Source organism: Aquarana catesbeiana, linkage group LG12, assembly GCF_042186555.1.
Source record: "Aquarana catesbeiana isolate 2022-GZ linkage group LG12, ASM4218655v1, whole genome shotgun sequence".
NCBI classification, from domain to species: Eukaryota; Metazoa; Chordata; class Amphibia; order Anura; family Ranidae; genus Aquarana; species Aquarana catesbeiana.
Genome location: NC_133335.1, coordinates 150,365,875 through 150,381,143, shown reverse-complemented (window position 1 = coordinate 150,381,143; position 15,269 = coordinate 150,365,875). Strand labels below are relative to the sequence as shown.

Genomic DNA, 15,269 nt, shown 5'->3' with positions numbered 1-15,269 from the left:
ATAAGCTTTCCAGACCCTATGATAAATCATTCTGGAAGCTGGCTTCCTTGCATTGATCAAGGTAGATATGACAGGACCTGAAAGCCCACGACTCTTCAGAACGTGGGTCTCAATAGCCAAACCGTCAAATTTAGCGTTTGTAAGGCAGGATGGAACACTGGACCTTGAGATAACAGGTCTGGGCGTACCGGTAGGGTCCACGGGGAACCCACCGTCATCCTTACTATTTCTGCATACCAAGTCCTTCTGGGCCAAGCGGGGGGCCACCAGAAGTACCGACTTCTTTTCCTGCCTGATCCTGCGAAGGAGTCGTGGCAGTAGCAGAATAGGCAGGAATGCATAAATCAGTGAGAACCGCTGCCACGGAATCACCAACGCATCCGTCCCGCATGCAAGAGGATCCCTCGTCCTTGCCACAAATCTGTCTATCTTTTTGTTGAATCAGGATGCAAAGAGATCTACATCTGGGACCCCCCATCTTTGGCATATATTCCAAAAGACGTCGGGATGTAGAGACCATTCCCCTGGAAGTAGCTGCTGGCGACTTAGATAGTCCGCCTGCCAGTTCTCTATCCCTGGAATGAAAACTGCCGATATGCATGGCTAATGCATCTCTGCCCAGAGTAAGATCTGGTTCACCTCCTTTTGAGCACCTCGGCTCCGGGTGCCTCCCTGATGATTGACATAAGCCACTGCTGTGGCATTGTCGGACTGGATCCTGACCGGGCAACCCTGTAGCCTGATAGTCCAGGCTTTTAGGGCCAGGTATACCGCCCGGATCTCCAGAATGTTGATGGGTAAGGTCCTCTCGGTCTTGGACCATAGCCCCTGAATCGCAGACTGTTCCAGAACTGCTCCACAACCTGACAGACTGGCATCTGTTGTTACCACCGTCCAGGTAACCGGTAGAAAGGATTTCCCCCTCTGCAGGTTTTCGGGTATGAGCCACCAATTGAGGCTCTGACGCACCGCATGCGACAGGTGCATCGGAAAGTCTAATGCCTGAACCTTCTTGTTCCAGGCCGACAGCATTCTTGAATGGAACTGAGCATAGGGAACTGCTTCGAATGAAGACACCATCTTCCCCAGCAGCCTCATACAAAGGCGGACAGAAGGACCCTTCTTGGCCCTGACTGCCAGAATCAGCTCTCTTAAAGCAGTGATCTTTGCCTGAGGTAGAAATATTTTCTCCTGGCTTGTATCTATGATCAGACCTAAATACTCCAGTCTTCTTACTGGTTTTAGGAAAGATTTTTCTAGGTTGAGGATCCAACCCAGGTGTTCCAGATACCCGACAGTGGTCCTCAAATTCCCGTTCAAGGAAGCTACCGAACGGTCTATTAGTAGCAGGTCGTCTAGGTATGCTATGACGGCTATACCCTGGGCCCTTAATCTGGCCAGAGGAGGGGCCAAGACCTTTGTGAACACCCGAGGTGCAGTGGCTATCAAAAAAAGGTAGAGCCATAAACTGGAAATGACGCCCTCCTATCTCGAAGCGCAGAAACTTATGATGAGCAGGAAAAATGGGCACATGCAGATATGCATCTCTGATGTCTATTGATGCCAGAAATTCTCCTCCCTGCAGGTTGGAGACTACTGTCCGAATTGATTCCAAGGAAGGACTGATTTCTTAGGAATCGGTTCAGATCCCTTAAATCCAGAATGGGTCTGACATCCCCATTTGTCTTTTGGGCCGTAAACAGGTTGGAATAGAAACCCACTCCCTGGTCCTTTGCGGGAACCATCATAATGACCTTCTGCGACAAAAGTCGCTCTAACGCTAGAAGGAGCGGCTGCTTCTTCTCTGGGTCTCTGGGGACACTTGATCTGAGGAACCGAGGAGAGGGAAATTCCTGAAACTTCAGCTTGTACCCTAAGGTTACTGTGGAGATTACCCATCTGTCCTGGAAGTCCTCCTGCCAGAGTTCTGAGAACTGTCGCAGTCTTCCCCCCACTCGAGCGAGCGGGGGCGCCCCTTCATGAAGAGGTCTTAGTGCTTTGCCTAGTAGGCGTCTTCCCCCAGGACTTCTTTTGTTCCTGGGGTTGACTCTTGCTTCTGAACCCAGATGGAGGAGGCCGTCGAGACTGCCTGGAGGCTGAAGCCCCTGGCGCTGGGGAAAGAGTCCGTTTGAAAGAGGGACGCTTACTCTTCTTCTTGACAGGTAAGAGAGTACTTTTCCCACCAGAGATTTTCTTGATATAGTCATCCAAGTCATCTCCAAACAACCTTGCACCACGAAATGGAAACCCAGCCAGCAGCTTCTTACATGGTGCTTCGGCTGACCAATTTTTCAACCATAGGATTCTACGTATATGCACCAACCCCAGTGAAAGACGAGAGGTTTGCATGATAGAATCTCTGATGGCGTCCACAACATAACATAAGGCCACAGGAAGGTTAGCCAACCCCTGGGCCTGCTGTTCAGGTAAAACCTTGATGACCTGTTTAACATGGTCTCTTAGGTATTGACAGACTCCAATCGCTGCTACTGCAGGTTGAGCCACTGAACCTGCCAAGGAGAAAACATCCTTCAATAGGTATTCCATCTTTTTATCTACAGGATCCCTGAGCATCTGAGCATTGTCTACAGGACAAGTCAGACTATACTTTACGGAGGAAATGGCGGCATTGATGGCCGGTATTCCCCACATCTTAACAAACTTTTCTTCCATCGGATAAAGTGTTGAAAACTTTCTCGGCGGAAAAAAACGTTTGTCTGGGTGATCCCACTCAGAATAAATGAGCTTTTCAAGTAAATTATGAACAGGAAAAGCATGTGCTGTATGAGGAGGCTTCAGTGACCCCAAAGAAGAAGAGGGTTCTTTAACTGATTCAGATACGGGCAACTTAAATGTGGAGTGGACCAATCCAGTAAGGATCTGCACTAAGACTTTCTCCTCTTGGGAAGTCGCAGAGCGTCCCTCTCCACCTGATTCCTCCGAAGAGGAATCATCCGTCCCATCCCGATCCTCTGAAAGGGATTCCTCTCCTTTATCCCAGAGTTCCTCTTCCTGAGGGTCTTGGGAAACAGAGGAAGGCCTAGTGCGTTTTCTTCCACTGAGTGAAGATGTAATCACGGCCATTAATCTTTCCTCTAAACCATTAATGGCTGAGGAAAAAACCTCCTGTGTAATGTATACAGGGGCTGAATTCCCGGAGGCAGGTATAGCCCCTGACCCCAATAGCTCTCCCTGGCTAGCCGTCCCTGGCCCCTCAGGGGGGGGGAGGATGCTGCTGACAGGGGGCCCTAAGAACCTGACCGAGATCCCCTAGTGTCTCTGGTTCTTGGGGTGTTTGAACCTCTTCTGCCCATAGTGCAAAGCAACAAGGTGGAGGTATCACAAAATGAACACTGACTGCTGAGCGATGTAGTCCGGCTAAAAGCCCTGCTACCAAATGCCCAGTCTGGTGTTACCTTAGTAAATGCTGCCTAGGAGAATGCCTGTGTCCCACCTTACATGCGACTGTCAGCTCTGTGTCTCTCCGAAGGCTGTGTGCACCTGTGCAGAGTGCTTTAATAGCCTGCAGCTGGCCTGAGTGGGAGTCTAAGCACCTGTTCTGACGTCCCGCCCCCCTATGAATTTAAAAAAAAATGAGCGCTTCCCGCGCTGGCCGACCCTCCGGAAATAACATGGAGGAAGGCTGGGGGAGGGGGAGGCAGGAGAGAGGCCGGTAGTGATGGGCCTGCCTGAAAAAATGGCAATGGCGGCGGTGGCGGCGGTGCCCAAGCGGTATAACCGCTGTCTAGACCCCTGTGGCCTCCCCCCCTAGCCTGGGGGGAACATTCAATCAGGAGAAATCCCCCCCATCCATCCTACCTTGAGCTGGCCGGAGACGCTGTGCAGCGATGAACACTGAGACCGACATCAGCATGACAAGGTTTGTGCTCTTGGCAGCCCCCGGTGGTCATAATAGGCATAGCATGCATTTACCTTAAAGGAGAAAACCTACTTGAATTTAAAAATTCTGTGGAATCTCCTCTTACCTTATCCAGCCGCAGGGTTCAGTTAATACAGACCCAATCTTCACCTCTCACGGTGGGCTCCGTTTGAAAAAAACCGTCAGAGACTGGGGCCCCCTACAAATAGGGGGATCCTGCAGTTCTGGGCCTGTAAAGCACCCGGCTAGAAATTAGGCTAGAAAAAACATTTTCTAATATGCGGGGTCCAGCTCTCTCAAAAGAGAAGCGTTACAGGTAAAACCTCGTTTCTTCGGACACGAGGCCCGGGTACCATCCAATTCGGCCACGAAAGGCACTTTGAATGGATCCGGTCTGCCTGGCTTGCCCCAGTATAGGATATCAGGATATTCCCTTTTGGAGCTCAGCGCAGGACATCTTTTACACGTCCATCACCTAAGACACTGGCGTAAAAACTAAGGTATCCCTGCAAGGGGAAGGATTATATAGGGGGTTGAACTTTCTGATAGGGTGTGCCAGTGTCCAATCACCAGTGATACCCTATATAACCCATCAGTAATTACTGTGGCTCTGTGTCCCGTGATGTTCGAGAAAGAAAACTGAGGTATCCCCAGGAAGGGGAGGGGTTATATAGGGGGTTGAACTTCCTGTCTAGGGTGTGACCAGTGTCCAATCACCTAATGATACCCTATAACCCATCAGTAATTACTGAGGCTCTGTGTCCCGTGATGTACGAGAAAGAAATAAAGTATTTGAACCCCTACCAACCAACAAGAATTCTAGCTCCCATGGACTGGCTACAGTATGTGCTCATGTGGTACACAGAATAGTCCTGTCAATTTAAGAAGGTGCTCCTAACATCAACTTGTTATGTATATAAAAGACACCTGTCCACAGAATCTTTCTTCCACTCAAACCTTACCATCATGGGCAAGACCAAAGAGCTGTCAAAGGACATCAGGGACAACATTGTGGACCTTCACAAGGCTGAAAGGGGCTACAAGACCATCAGCAAGAAGCTTTGTGAGAAGGAGACAACTGTTGGAGTGATTATTTGCAAATGGAAGAAATACAAAATAACCATCATTCGCCCTCGATCTGGAGCGCCATGCAAGATTTTGCCTCATGGGGTAAGGATGATCATGAGAAAATTGAGGGATCAGCCCAGGACTACACAGAAGAAGCTTGTGAATGATCTCAAGACAGTTGGGACCACAGTCACCAAACAAACCATTGGTAACACAATACGCCGCCATGGATTGAAATCCTGCAGCACCTGCAAGGTCCCCCTCCTAAAGAAGGCAAATGTACAGGCCCGTTTGAAGTTTGTCAATGAACATCTAAATGATTCAGAGAAGGATTGGGAGAAAGTGCTATGGATCTGAGGAGACCAAAATTGAGCTCTTTGGCATTAACGCGACTCACTGTGTTTGGTGGAAGAAAAATGCTGACTGCTGGGGCTGTTTCTATGCTAAAGGTACAGGTCAACTTTGCCGCATTGATGGGACAATGGGCGGGGCCATGTATTGTAAAATTTTGAATGAGAACCTTCTTCCCTCAGCTAGAACACTGAAGATGGGTCGTGGATGGGTCTTCCAGCATGACAATGACCCAAAACATACCACCAAGGCAACAAAGGAGTGGCTTAAGAAGAAGCACATTAAGGTTACGGAGTGGCCAAGCCAGTCTCCAGACCTTAATCCTATAGAAATTGTATGGAAGGAGCTGAAACTTCTAGTGACAGCCAAGAAATCTTAAGGATTTTGAGAAGATCTGTAAAGAAGAGTGGACCAAAATATCTCTTGAGAGGTGTGCGAACCTGGTAACCAACTACAAGAAATGTCTTACCTCTGTGTTTGCCAACAAGGGTTTCTCCACCAAGTACTAAGTCATGTTTTGCTTGGGGATCAAATACTTATTTTACTCACTGAACTACAGCTCAATTTTTAACATTTGTATCATGTGTTTTTTCTGGATTTTTGGTTTATATTCTGTTGCCATCATTTATAATACACCTATGATAAAAAAATGATAGACCCTTCATTTCATTTTAAGTGTGCAAAATTACAAAATTTGCAGGGGATCAAATTATTATTTTCCCCACTGTATACACTATACAACTTAGGAAGGTCGTCTGCCACTGCAGCACATCTGACCTGGTGCAGCGTCCCACTGAGCCCCTGACATTTTTTGCAATCAATCCCGGATCTGGGCCTCTACACCAGACCAATGCCCTCCTTTAAATGCTTATGTAAACAAAAGGAAGTTTGTATCCCATTTTTTATCCTTAATATAGAAGATGCTGAATATACCCTACAGCGGTGCCCCCATACATCTGAAAATGGGACTTAGAAATTTCTTTCATCAAAGCACAAATGGAAAGATGTATCTGCTTAGTCCACAAATTCATAATTAGCAGATTCCAAGAACAGGGGTACAAACTTTCAAAGTTTCAAAGCTGTGCTGGAGGTGTCAAAGGGGCCAGGTACACTGTTGCACATTTTCTGACACTATCCCCTATCACAGCAGTTCTGCATGGGAGTTAAGAACGTGGTCCTCCAACTGACATCTGTGGATCTCGGCACAGACCCCCTGGGATATTTGGTACATATCACCTTAATACCTTTGCACCAACATTACGTTTGCTAGACTGAATGAAATTAGATCCATGAAGAGCCTAACTGCAACACACTATAATGGAGAGGACAAATTTAGGGACTCTGGGCTGCCATGGACGGGTTATACTTGCACTTCACAGTACCTAGACTTAATACTTGGAACCCCAGGACTCTAGGTGAATTATCTACATTGATCAGCTGGGACCTAACCCCTACCATAACTAATCCCCTACTTCAGTGATTCTCAAACTGTGTGCCGCCGCAAGAGATTTGTAGGTGTGTCATGGGAGTTTTGAAAAATATTTTTGGGAGCCGTCAGCAAAGACTAACAGAGGTCAGACCCACGGGGCCAGGGTGGGAGGACTTGATGGCAATCGGCAAGTGCTAGAGTGCAGCGTGAGACGCAGCGCCTGCCGGAAGTGGATCTATGGGAGGAAATGATGCACCGCGTTTCAAAGCATGTGCGGTAGTCCATAGAGAGGCCGCAACGCTCCTTTCTCAAGCTCTCCGAGAGCACGAGCCCTGTACCAACTTCACCAGCACCGGAAGCACCTCCTATGTATGATGTGTCTGAGTACTTGGACCAGCAGGCCAGGTGGATTCTCTCTCTCCCCCCCATGAACTTTTAAGGGCTGGTTACAAAAATAGACTTTAGCCACAATCGCCTTTTTCTCCTCTTTATAATAGTCCAAGTTTGTTAAAAAATTGTTAAATCTTTTCCGGTGTGCCATGAAGATTTTTACATCTTTTTGGTGACCTGCAAGACAAAAAAAGTTTGAGAAACACTGCGCAACCTCGACAGTCTCGCGTGGGGGTAGGATGGGCGTTGATGGAGCGGAGAATTGTTTGTCTTCTCTGCTTCTCCCACTCCCCCCTTATTGTCATTTTTTTCCTCCCAGTCACCTTTCCACCTATTTTGCCCTCTTCCCTTCCTCCACCCTCCCAACCCAATTTTTTTTCCTCTTACCCCTTTATGCCCTGTTCTCTTGTTTTGAAGTTAAAATTCATCCCACCTAGTTTCAGGATCCCTACCCCTCAAGTTCCCCTTTGCTTCCCTCCTTGTTCCCAATATATTAGGGAATGAAGCCTACTATATGACTAAAAACTCATGCACTGTGCTGACCAACATACTTCTCTTCCTTTAGTTCCAAGACCGGTGATGCTGTCCTAGGTCCAGTAAATTTATGAGGCATCTGCCAAATCCTTCTGTAAACATGCAGTATAGCGCATGCTGATGTCCCACTGACTGTACATTATTTTGTCCTCTCTAATGCCTCATACACACGATCGGACATTCCGACAACAAAATCATGTTTTTTTTCCGATGGATGTTGGCTCAAACTTTTCTTGCATACACACGGTCACACAAAGTTGGTCCGAACGTCAAGAACGCAGTGACGTACAACACAAACGACGAGCCGAGAAAAATTAAGTTCAATAGTCAGTGCTGCTCTTCTGCTTGATTCAGAGCATGCATGGAACTTTGTGCGTCGGAATTACGTACACACGATCAGAATTTCCGACAACGGATTTTGTTGTTGGAAAATTTGAGAACCAGCTCTCAAATTTTGTGTGATGGAAATTCCGATGGAAAATGTCTGATGGAGCCTACACACGGTCAGAATGTTGGATGTACAATGTCTGTGTAAGAGCATACATGTTATAAGACAGTACTGTCTATTTGGGATGCAATTGTGTAGGCTATACTCAGCCTGACCCAAAATATCTTCTGTAAGTGTACAATGCATAAATAAAGAATTAAAAGCAAACAAAAAAAAACACAATAGCATAGAAGGGCTGGGTCGAATGCAACTTTGCTCAAAGAGTTGCTTTTTATATAACAGAACATCCTGGGCTTTGTGACTCTCACATGTGACCAGATGTGCAGGTATCTTGAAGTGAAGTACCCACTCTATGAATCTGCCTGTAGTTTACTGCCATGAAAATGAACATAGGTTCACTTTAAATGTAATCATGTAATATAGAAAACTGAAAATGAGTAATTGTAGGCAAAACAAATGTAAATTTTATGGGGAACCGCATTTTGTCCGATTCAGTCTCTAGCATGCCCAATTATAGATTAGAATGCGATAAAAGCTTCTGTATAACAAATGTATCGATTTGGAACATTACTGTACAGAAAACCAGGTGGTTACCTTGTGCCTGTGCCACAAGGACACTGGCATTGAGCTGCCATTCTACATCTCCAGCTTCTTCTGCTTCCTCTTGAGATTTCATCCCATAGTTTCTTGCATCCTCTAACAATCCCAGTTCTAAATAACATCTCCCAATTTCATGAAACAGCCAAGTCTTCTCTAGGCTTGATGTTGCCAGTGGAATCTTCTCTTCCCACCTATATTATAATATATTGAGAACACAAGTTTGATGAAATGGCCATGGCTGACCAGCACCTTAAAGCAATCTGGTCATCCCCCAGAATCAACCCTCAATGCAAACTAGACCACGAGGTGCTGGTCGAACCAAATAACTTTCCAGTCCATTACTGCAGAAAAACCTCCTAAATTTCCCACAATGCGATGTAGGGTACCCTTCAGTAGGCTGTTAGGGGCTCTGCATTGCAGGAGGTGCTGGGTGCAGTACCTTTAGAAAATGTTGCAACAGACAGCATGTGCATACTGCAGACACCTGGGATGCCCTGAAATAACAGATTGGGGAGTTATCTCGATCAGCAGCAGGAAATACCCAGTCTGCAATTTTAGGGGTTTACTGTGGAGGTCTAAGGGCAGGAGTTACAGCTATACATCAAACACAATGTTTATTGCAATATAAATTTAATACACAACTTATCAAGACAGTGCCAGAACATCATTGTTCAAAGCTTCACATGGCAGCTGACTAACAGAGCATGCAAGTTTAAAGTGGTTATAAACCTCAGACATGAAATATGAACAAAGCACATCCCTCTATAATGTGTACTCTATTCAGAGCACTGAGTGACATTTCTGCCTGCTGCTTTGTTCCTCTATCAGCATGAATAACTTCTGACCAGTTTGTTTTCCTGACACCATGAGACAGGAGAGGGACCTCCAGCTGATTGACAGCCTCAGCTCTGTTCCTGTGTGCTGCAAGAAGGGGGAGTGTCCCTTCCCTCCAATCAGTTCTTAGAGCTCTCCTCGCTGACCTCTGCAGTGTGAAACTTCAGCTCTCTGCCCCCTTTTTTCCTGACAGCTCAGACAAGCTTTATACATTCTGGGCTTTGAACTGCTGAAGAGAAGACTGCAGATAAACAGGCACAACTTATGTAGGAGAATTTGTTTCAGCTCTGTGTAACACCTGAGGCAAGTCACTTCACGGGGTATATGTAAGGGTTTACAACCACTTTAATGGTTCTTTGATGATTTAAAGGATTGCATAAACCAGCCCTGTATTTATATCCTAACTGAAAATACAATAGGCACACCCAATTCCAATCTTTTGCTCAAATTTTTTTCTAATACTTTATTTTTCACATACATACACTTTAACGGCTTCCTTAAATCTCCCAATCCGTGCATATACTCTTCCTATATTATCCAATGCCCGCGATTTTGCTTCAGGTAAGTCACTGAAAAGAAAATGGATTTTAATTAAAAATATTGTTTGAGCTCTTTTTAGTACGGATATATTCCTGATGAAAAATCCACAAGAAACCACGAAGAAGAGTTTTTGATGAATATGTTGGGCAATGAATAAATACATTGGTTGTGAGAAAGAATGCAGAGCAATGCTCCAGGTGTCTGCAACACTAATGAATTGAAATTCTGAGTGGCCTTGAGATAAATATAATCTATGTCTAATAACCAACTAAAGATATAAAAAAGGAAAGGCCTAAAAATAGGATTTTTTATAACAGCTTACCTGTAAAATCCTTTTCTTTCGATGGACATCACGGGACACAGAGCCTCAGTAATAACCGATGGGTTATATAGGTATCACTAGGTGATTGGAAACTGGCACACCCTAACCAGGAAGTTCAACCCCCTATAAAATCCCTCCCCTCACAGGGATACCTCAGTTTTGTAGCAAAGCAATATAAGTTAATTAGAAGAGGGGCGGGACCTCTGTGTCCCGTGATGTCCATCGAAAGAAAAGGATTTTACAGGTAAGCTGTTATAAAAAATCCTATTTTCTTTCTCGAACATCACGGGACACAGAGCCTCAGTAACAGCTGATGGGATGTCCCAGAGCAATGCCACCTGAGGGGGGGGAAACACAACCAAGTAGGGTGCAATCAGACCTGAGGACCCTGTACCGCTGCCTGCAGCACACTACGCCCAAAGGCGATATCCTCATGCCTTCTCACATCCACCTGATAAAATCTGGTGAATGCATGGACTGAAGACCAGGTTGCGGCCTTGCAGATCTGAGCCATAGAGGCCTGGTGATGCACTGCCCAAGAAGCACCAATAGCCCTTGTGGAATGTGCCTTGATCTGAAACGGAGGAATCTTCTGTTTAAAACCGTAAGCTTGAATAATCAATTGTCGAATCCATTTAGAAATGGTAGCTTTTGACGCTGCCTGTCCTCTATTGGGACCCTCTGGCAGCACGAACAAAACATCCATTTTGCGAATTTGAGCAGTTGCTTCCAGATAGGCCTTGACTGCTCTTACTACATCCAAAGAATGTAGTGATCTTTCTTCCGGAGAACAGGGATCTGGAAAAAAGGAATTCAGCACAATGTCTTGGTTTAGATGAAAATCTGAAACCACCTTCGGTAAAAAACTAGGATGAGGGCGCAATACCACTCTATCCTTGTGTACAATCAAATAAGGCTCTTTACAGGAAAGAGCTGCTAATTCTGATACTCTTCTAGCAGAAGAGATGGCTACCAGAAAAATTAACTTCCTTGTCAACAAGACCAAAGGAATCTGACGTATTGGTTCAAAAGGCTGTTTCTGTAACACAGACAGAACCAAGTTCAAGTCCCAGGGGTTTAGGGGCGCCCTAACCGGAGGATTAAGACGCGTCACCCCCTGCATAAAGTTTCGGACCAAAGAATGCGAAGCAAGTGGCCGTTTAAATAATACTGATAAGGCCGAGACCTGGCCCTTGATGGTACTCAAGGCCAGCTTCATCTCTAATCCCAATTGTAGAAAATCAAGAATTCTACCCATCACATATTTTCTGGGATGCCAACTCCTGGATTCACACCAGGAAACATAAGCTTTCCAGACTCTATGATAAATCATTCTGGAAGCTGGCTTCCTTGCATTGATCAAGGTAGATATCACAGGACCTGAGAGCCCACGACTCTTCAGAACGTGGGTTTCAATAGCCAAACCGTCAAATTTAGCGTTTGTAAGGCAGGATGGAACACTGGACCTTTAGATAACAGGTCTGGGCGTACCGGTAGGGTCCACGGGGAACCCACCATCATCCTTACTATTTCCGCATACCAAGTCCTTGTGGGCCAAGCGGGGGCCACCAGAAGTACTGACTTACTTTCCTGCCTGATCCTGCGAAGGAGTCGTGGCAGTAGCAGAATAGGCGGGAATGCGGAAATCTTCTCTTTCTCCTAATCCCTTGTACATAAGGTCATGGAGTGATAGGGGTTTTTTATCCTCATGTATACCGAGGGTTGTATATATTGCCCCTAGGAGATCTTCCACCTCCTCTAGGGACAATTTATACCTGGAGATTTTCCTTGACTCCCCGTCCTGGTCCTCTCCCTCTGATTCCTCATGGGAGTCAGAAGTGCCACTGTCTGGTTGCCTAAGCTCCACCCCGGAAGGGCCTGAAACCTCCTCTGCCGTAGCTATATTAGTAGATCTGGCAGGAGCAGAGCCCTGAGCATGAGGCGGGGTTGTATCCTGCTGAATGGGATTAGGGGGAAGCTGAAATTTCTCAAAAAGCGTTTTAAAAGATGAAAAGGTGGATGACAGTTCCTTTACAGAGGCTGCCAAGCCAGACTGCTGTTCAGAGTCCATTTCCTTTACCAGGGAGTCTATGCATTCTTTACACAGAACCTTGGTCCAAACTTCCCCTAAACTGTCCCTACAAGAGGCACACTTCTTTTTAGAGACATGAGTGGACTTTGTCTTTTCGGTGGATTTCTGAAATTACATACAGAAAACATATTACATTCAGCGATTTTTTAACGGAAACAACCCTGGGAGTGTACCCGACCCACCTGTAGGGATCTGAGTCACCCCCACCCCCTGACCACCCAGGGGGTCTGTCCCCCCTCTAAGTAAGGAACCATACATGGGGGGGGACAATCCTAGGTAGAGAGGACCCCTCCCCAGGGAACTCTCACCTTCGGAAGGCTGGAGATAGCGTCCGCATGAGTTGCAGCATCTGCCTCAGACATGACTGCAGGTGGTTGTCTGTGCAGAGTCTCACACTGTCTGCACGTGTAAAACGACTCCTTCCAGCCTGAGCCCGACCCCCTATCAGCACCGCGACCCAGAACCAGAAGTCGCGGGTCAAAGGTAGACATCCACCCTCCGCCGGAAATGACGTCGCCCGTCGTCCGGCCCGCTCGTTCCAACAAAAAAATGCGGCCTGTACAGTGTACAGGGAGAGCGGAGTGTCTCCTTGCTGCGGCCCTGTGGACGCGATAGGGGTCCCCCACAGCCTGATGCCACGCTTGACAAGGAAGGGGTGGCTGCTGTTTACAGGTATGTACCGCCATCCAAATGCTGAAAGCCCCTGCTTCCCTGGGGATGTTTAAGAGAGGCCACAATCTCCCTGACTGTATCAGCCTGGTTCTCTGCACAGTGTCTCCCCACCGGAGGAAACACTATTAACTGAGGTCTGGCAGGGGAAGTGAGAGTTTTATGGGCTGGCGGAGTGTTTCCTACAGGAAGAGGAGGAGACTATCTCTCAATAGTGGCTGTCCTGAATGACGTAAAGGGAAAAATGGGCACATGCAGATATGCATCTCTGATATCTATCGATGCCAGAAATTCTCCTCCCTGCAGGATGGAGACTACTGTCCGAATTGATTCCATGTGGAAGGATTGAATCCTTAGGAATCGGTTTAGATCCCTTAAATCCAGAATGGGTCTGACATCCCCATTTGGTTTTTGGACCGTAAAAAGGTTGGAATAGAAGCCCAATCCTTGATCCTTCACGGGAACCACCATAATGACCTCCTGCGACAAAAGTTGCTCTAACGCTAGGAGGAGCGACTGCTTTTTCTCTGGATCTCTGGGGACACTTGATCTGAGGAAACGAGGAGAGGGAAATTCTTGAAACTCCAGCTTGTACCCTAAGGTTACCGTGGAGATTACCCATCTGTCCTGGAAGTCTTCCTGCCAGAGCCTTGAGAACTGTAACAGTCTTCCCCCCACTCGAGCGAGCGGGGGCGCCCCTTCATAAAGAGGTCTTAGTGTCTTGCCTAGTAGGCTTCTTTCCCCAGGACTTCTTTTGTCCCTGGGGTTGACTCTTGTTTCTTGACCCAGATGGAGGAGGCCTTCGAGACTGCCTGGAGGCTGAAGCCCCAGGCGCTGGGGAAAGAGTCCGTTTGAAAGAGGGATGCTTACTCTTCTTCTTAACAGGTAAGAGAGTGCTTTTCCCACAAGAGATTCGCTTGATATAGTTATCCAAGTCTTCTCCAAACAACCTTTCACCATGAAATGGAAACCCAGCCAGCAGCTTCTTACATGGTGCTTCGGCTGACCAATTTTTTCAACCATAGGATTCTACGTATATGCACCAACCCCAGTGAAAGACGAGAGGTTTGCATGATAGAATCTCTGATGGCATCAACAACATAACATAAGGCTGCTGGAAGGTTAGCCAACACCTGGGCCTGCTGTTCAGGTAAAACTTTGATGACCTGCTTAACATGGTCTCTTAAGTATTGACAGACTCCAATCGCTGCTACTGCAGGTTGAGCCACTGAACCTGCTAAGGAGAAAACATCCTTCAATAGGGATGCCATCTTTTTATCCACAGGATCCCTGAGCATCTGAGCATTGTCTACAGGACAAGTCAGACTATTATTTATGGAGGAAATGGCGGCATCAATAGCCGGTGTTCCCCACATTTTCATAAACTTTTCTTCCATAGGATAAAGTGTTGAAAACTTTTTCGGCGGAAAAAAACTTTATCTGGGTGATCCCACTCAGAATAAAGGAGCTTTTCAAGTAAATTATGAACAGGAAAAGCATGTGTTGTTTGAGGAGGTTTCAGTGACCCTAAAGAAGAAGAGGGTTCTTTAACTGATTCAGCTATGGGCAACTTAAATGTGGAGCGGACCAATCCAGTAAGGATCTGTACTAAGACTTTCTCCTCTTGGGAAGCCGAAGAGGGTCCCTCTCCACCCGATTCCTCCGAAGAGGAATCATCCGTCCCATCCTGATCCTCTGAAAGGGATTCTCCTTTATCCCAGAGCTCCTCTGCCTGAGGGTCTTGGGGAACAGAGGAAGGCCTGGTGCGTTTTCTTCCATTGAGTGAAGATGTGATCACGGCCATTAATCTTTCCTCTAATGGTTGAGGAAAAAACCTCCTGTGTAATGTATACAGGGGCTGAAGTGCCAGAAGCAGGTGTAGCCCCTGACCCCAACGGCTCCCCCTGGCTAGCCGCCCCTGGCTCCTCAGGGGGGGAGGATGCTGCAGAAAGGGGATCCTCAGAACCTGAATGAGATCCCCTAGAGCAGTGATAGTGAACCTTGGAACCCCAGATGTTTTGGAACTACATTTCCCATGATGCTCATGAACTCTGCAGTGTAGTGGAGCATCATGGGAAATGTAGTTCCAAAACATCTGGGGTGCCAAGGTTC

At 46.8% G+C, this 15,269-nt stretch overlaps 1 protein-coding gene across 2 annotated transcripts in view; it reads right to left on the bottom strand.

Moving 5' to 3' along the window:
• Positions 1-15,269, bottom strand: part of ODAD4 (outer dynein arm docking complex subunit 4) — a 151,385-nt gene that overhangs the window by 34,940 nt on the left and 101,176 nt on the right. For both annotated transcript variants that reach the window (XM_073607557.1, XM_073607556.1), the window contains exons 8-9: positions 10,017-10,103; positions 8,695-8,891 (exon numbers count right to left, since the gene is read on the bottom strand). In XM_073607557.1, the coding sequence (XP_073463658.1) occupies positions 8,695-8,891; positions 10,017-10,103 (284 nt within the window). The remainder of the gene's footprint in view (positions 1-8,694; positions 8,892-10,016; positions 10,104-15,269) is intronic.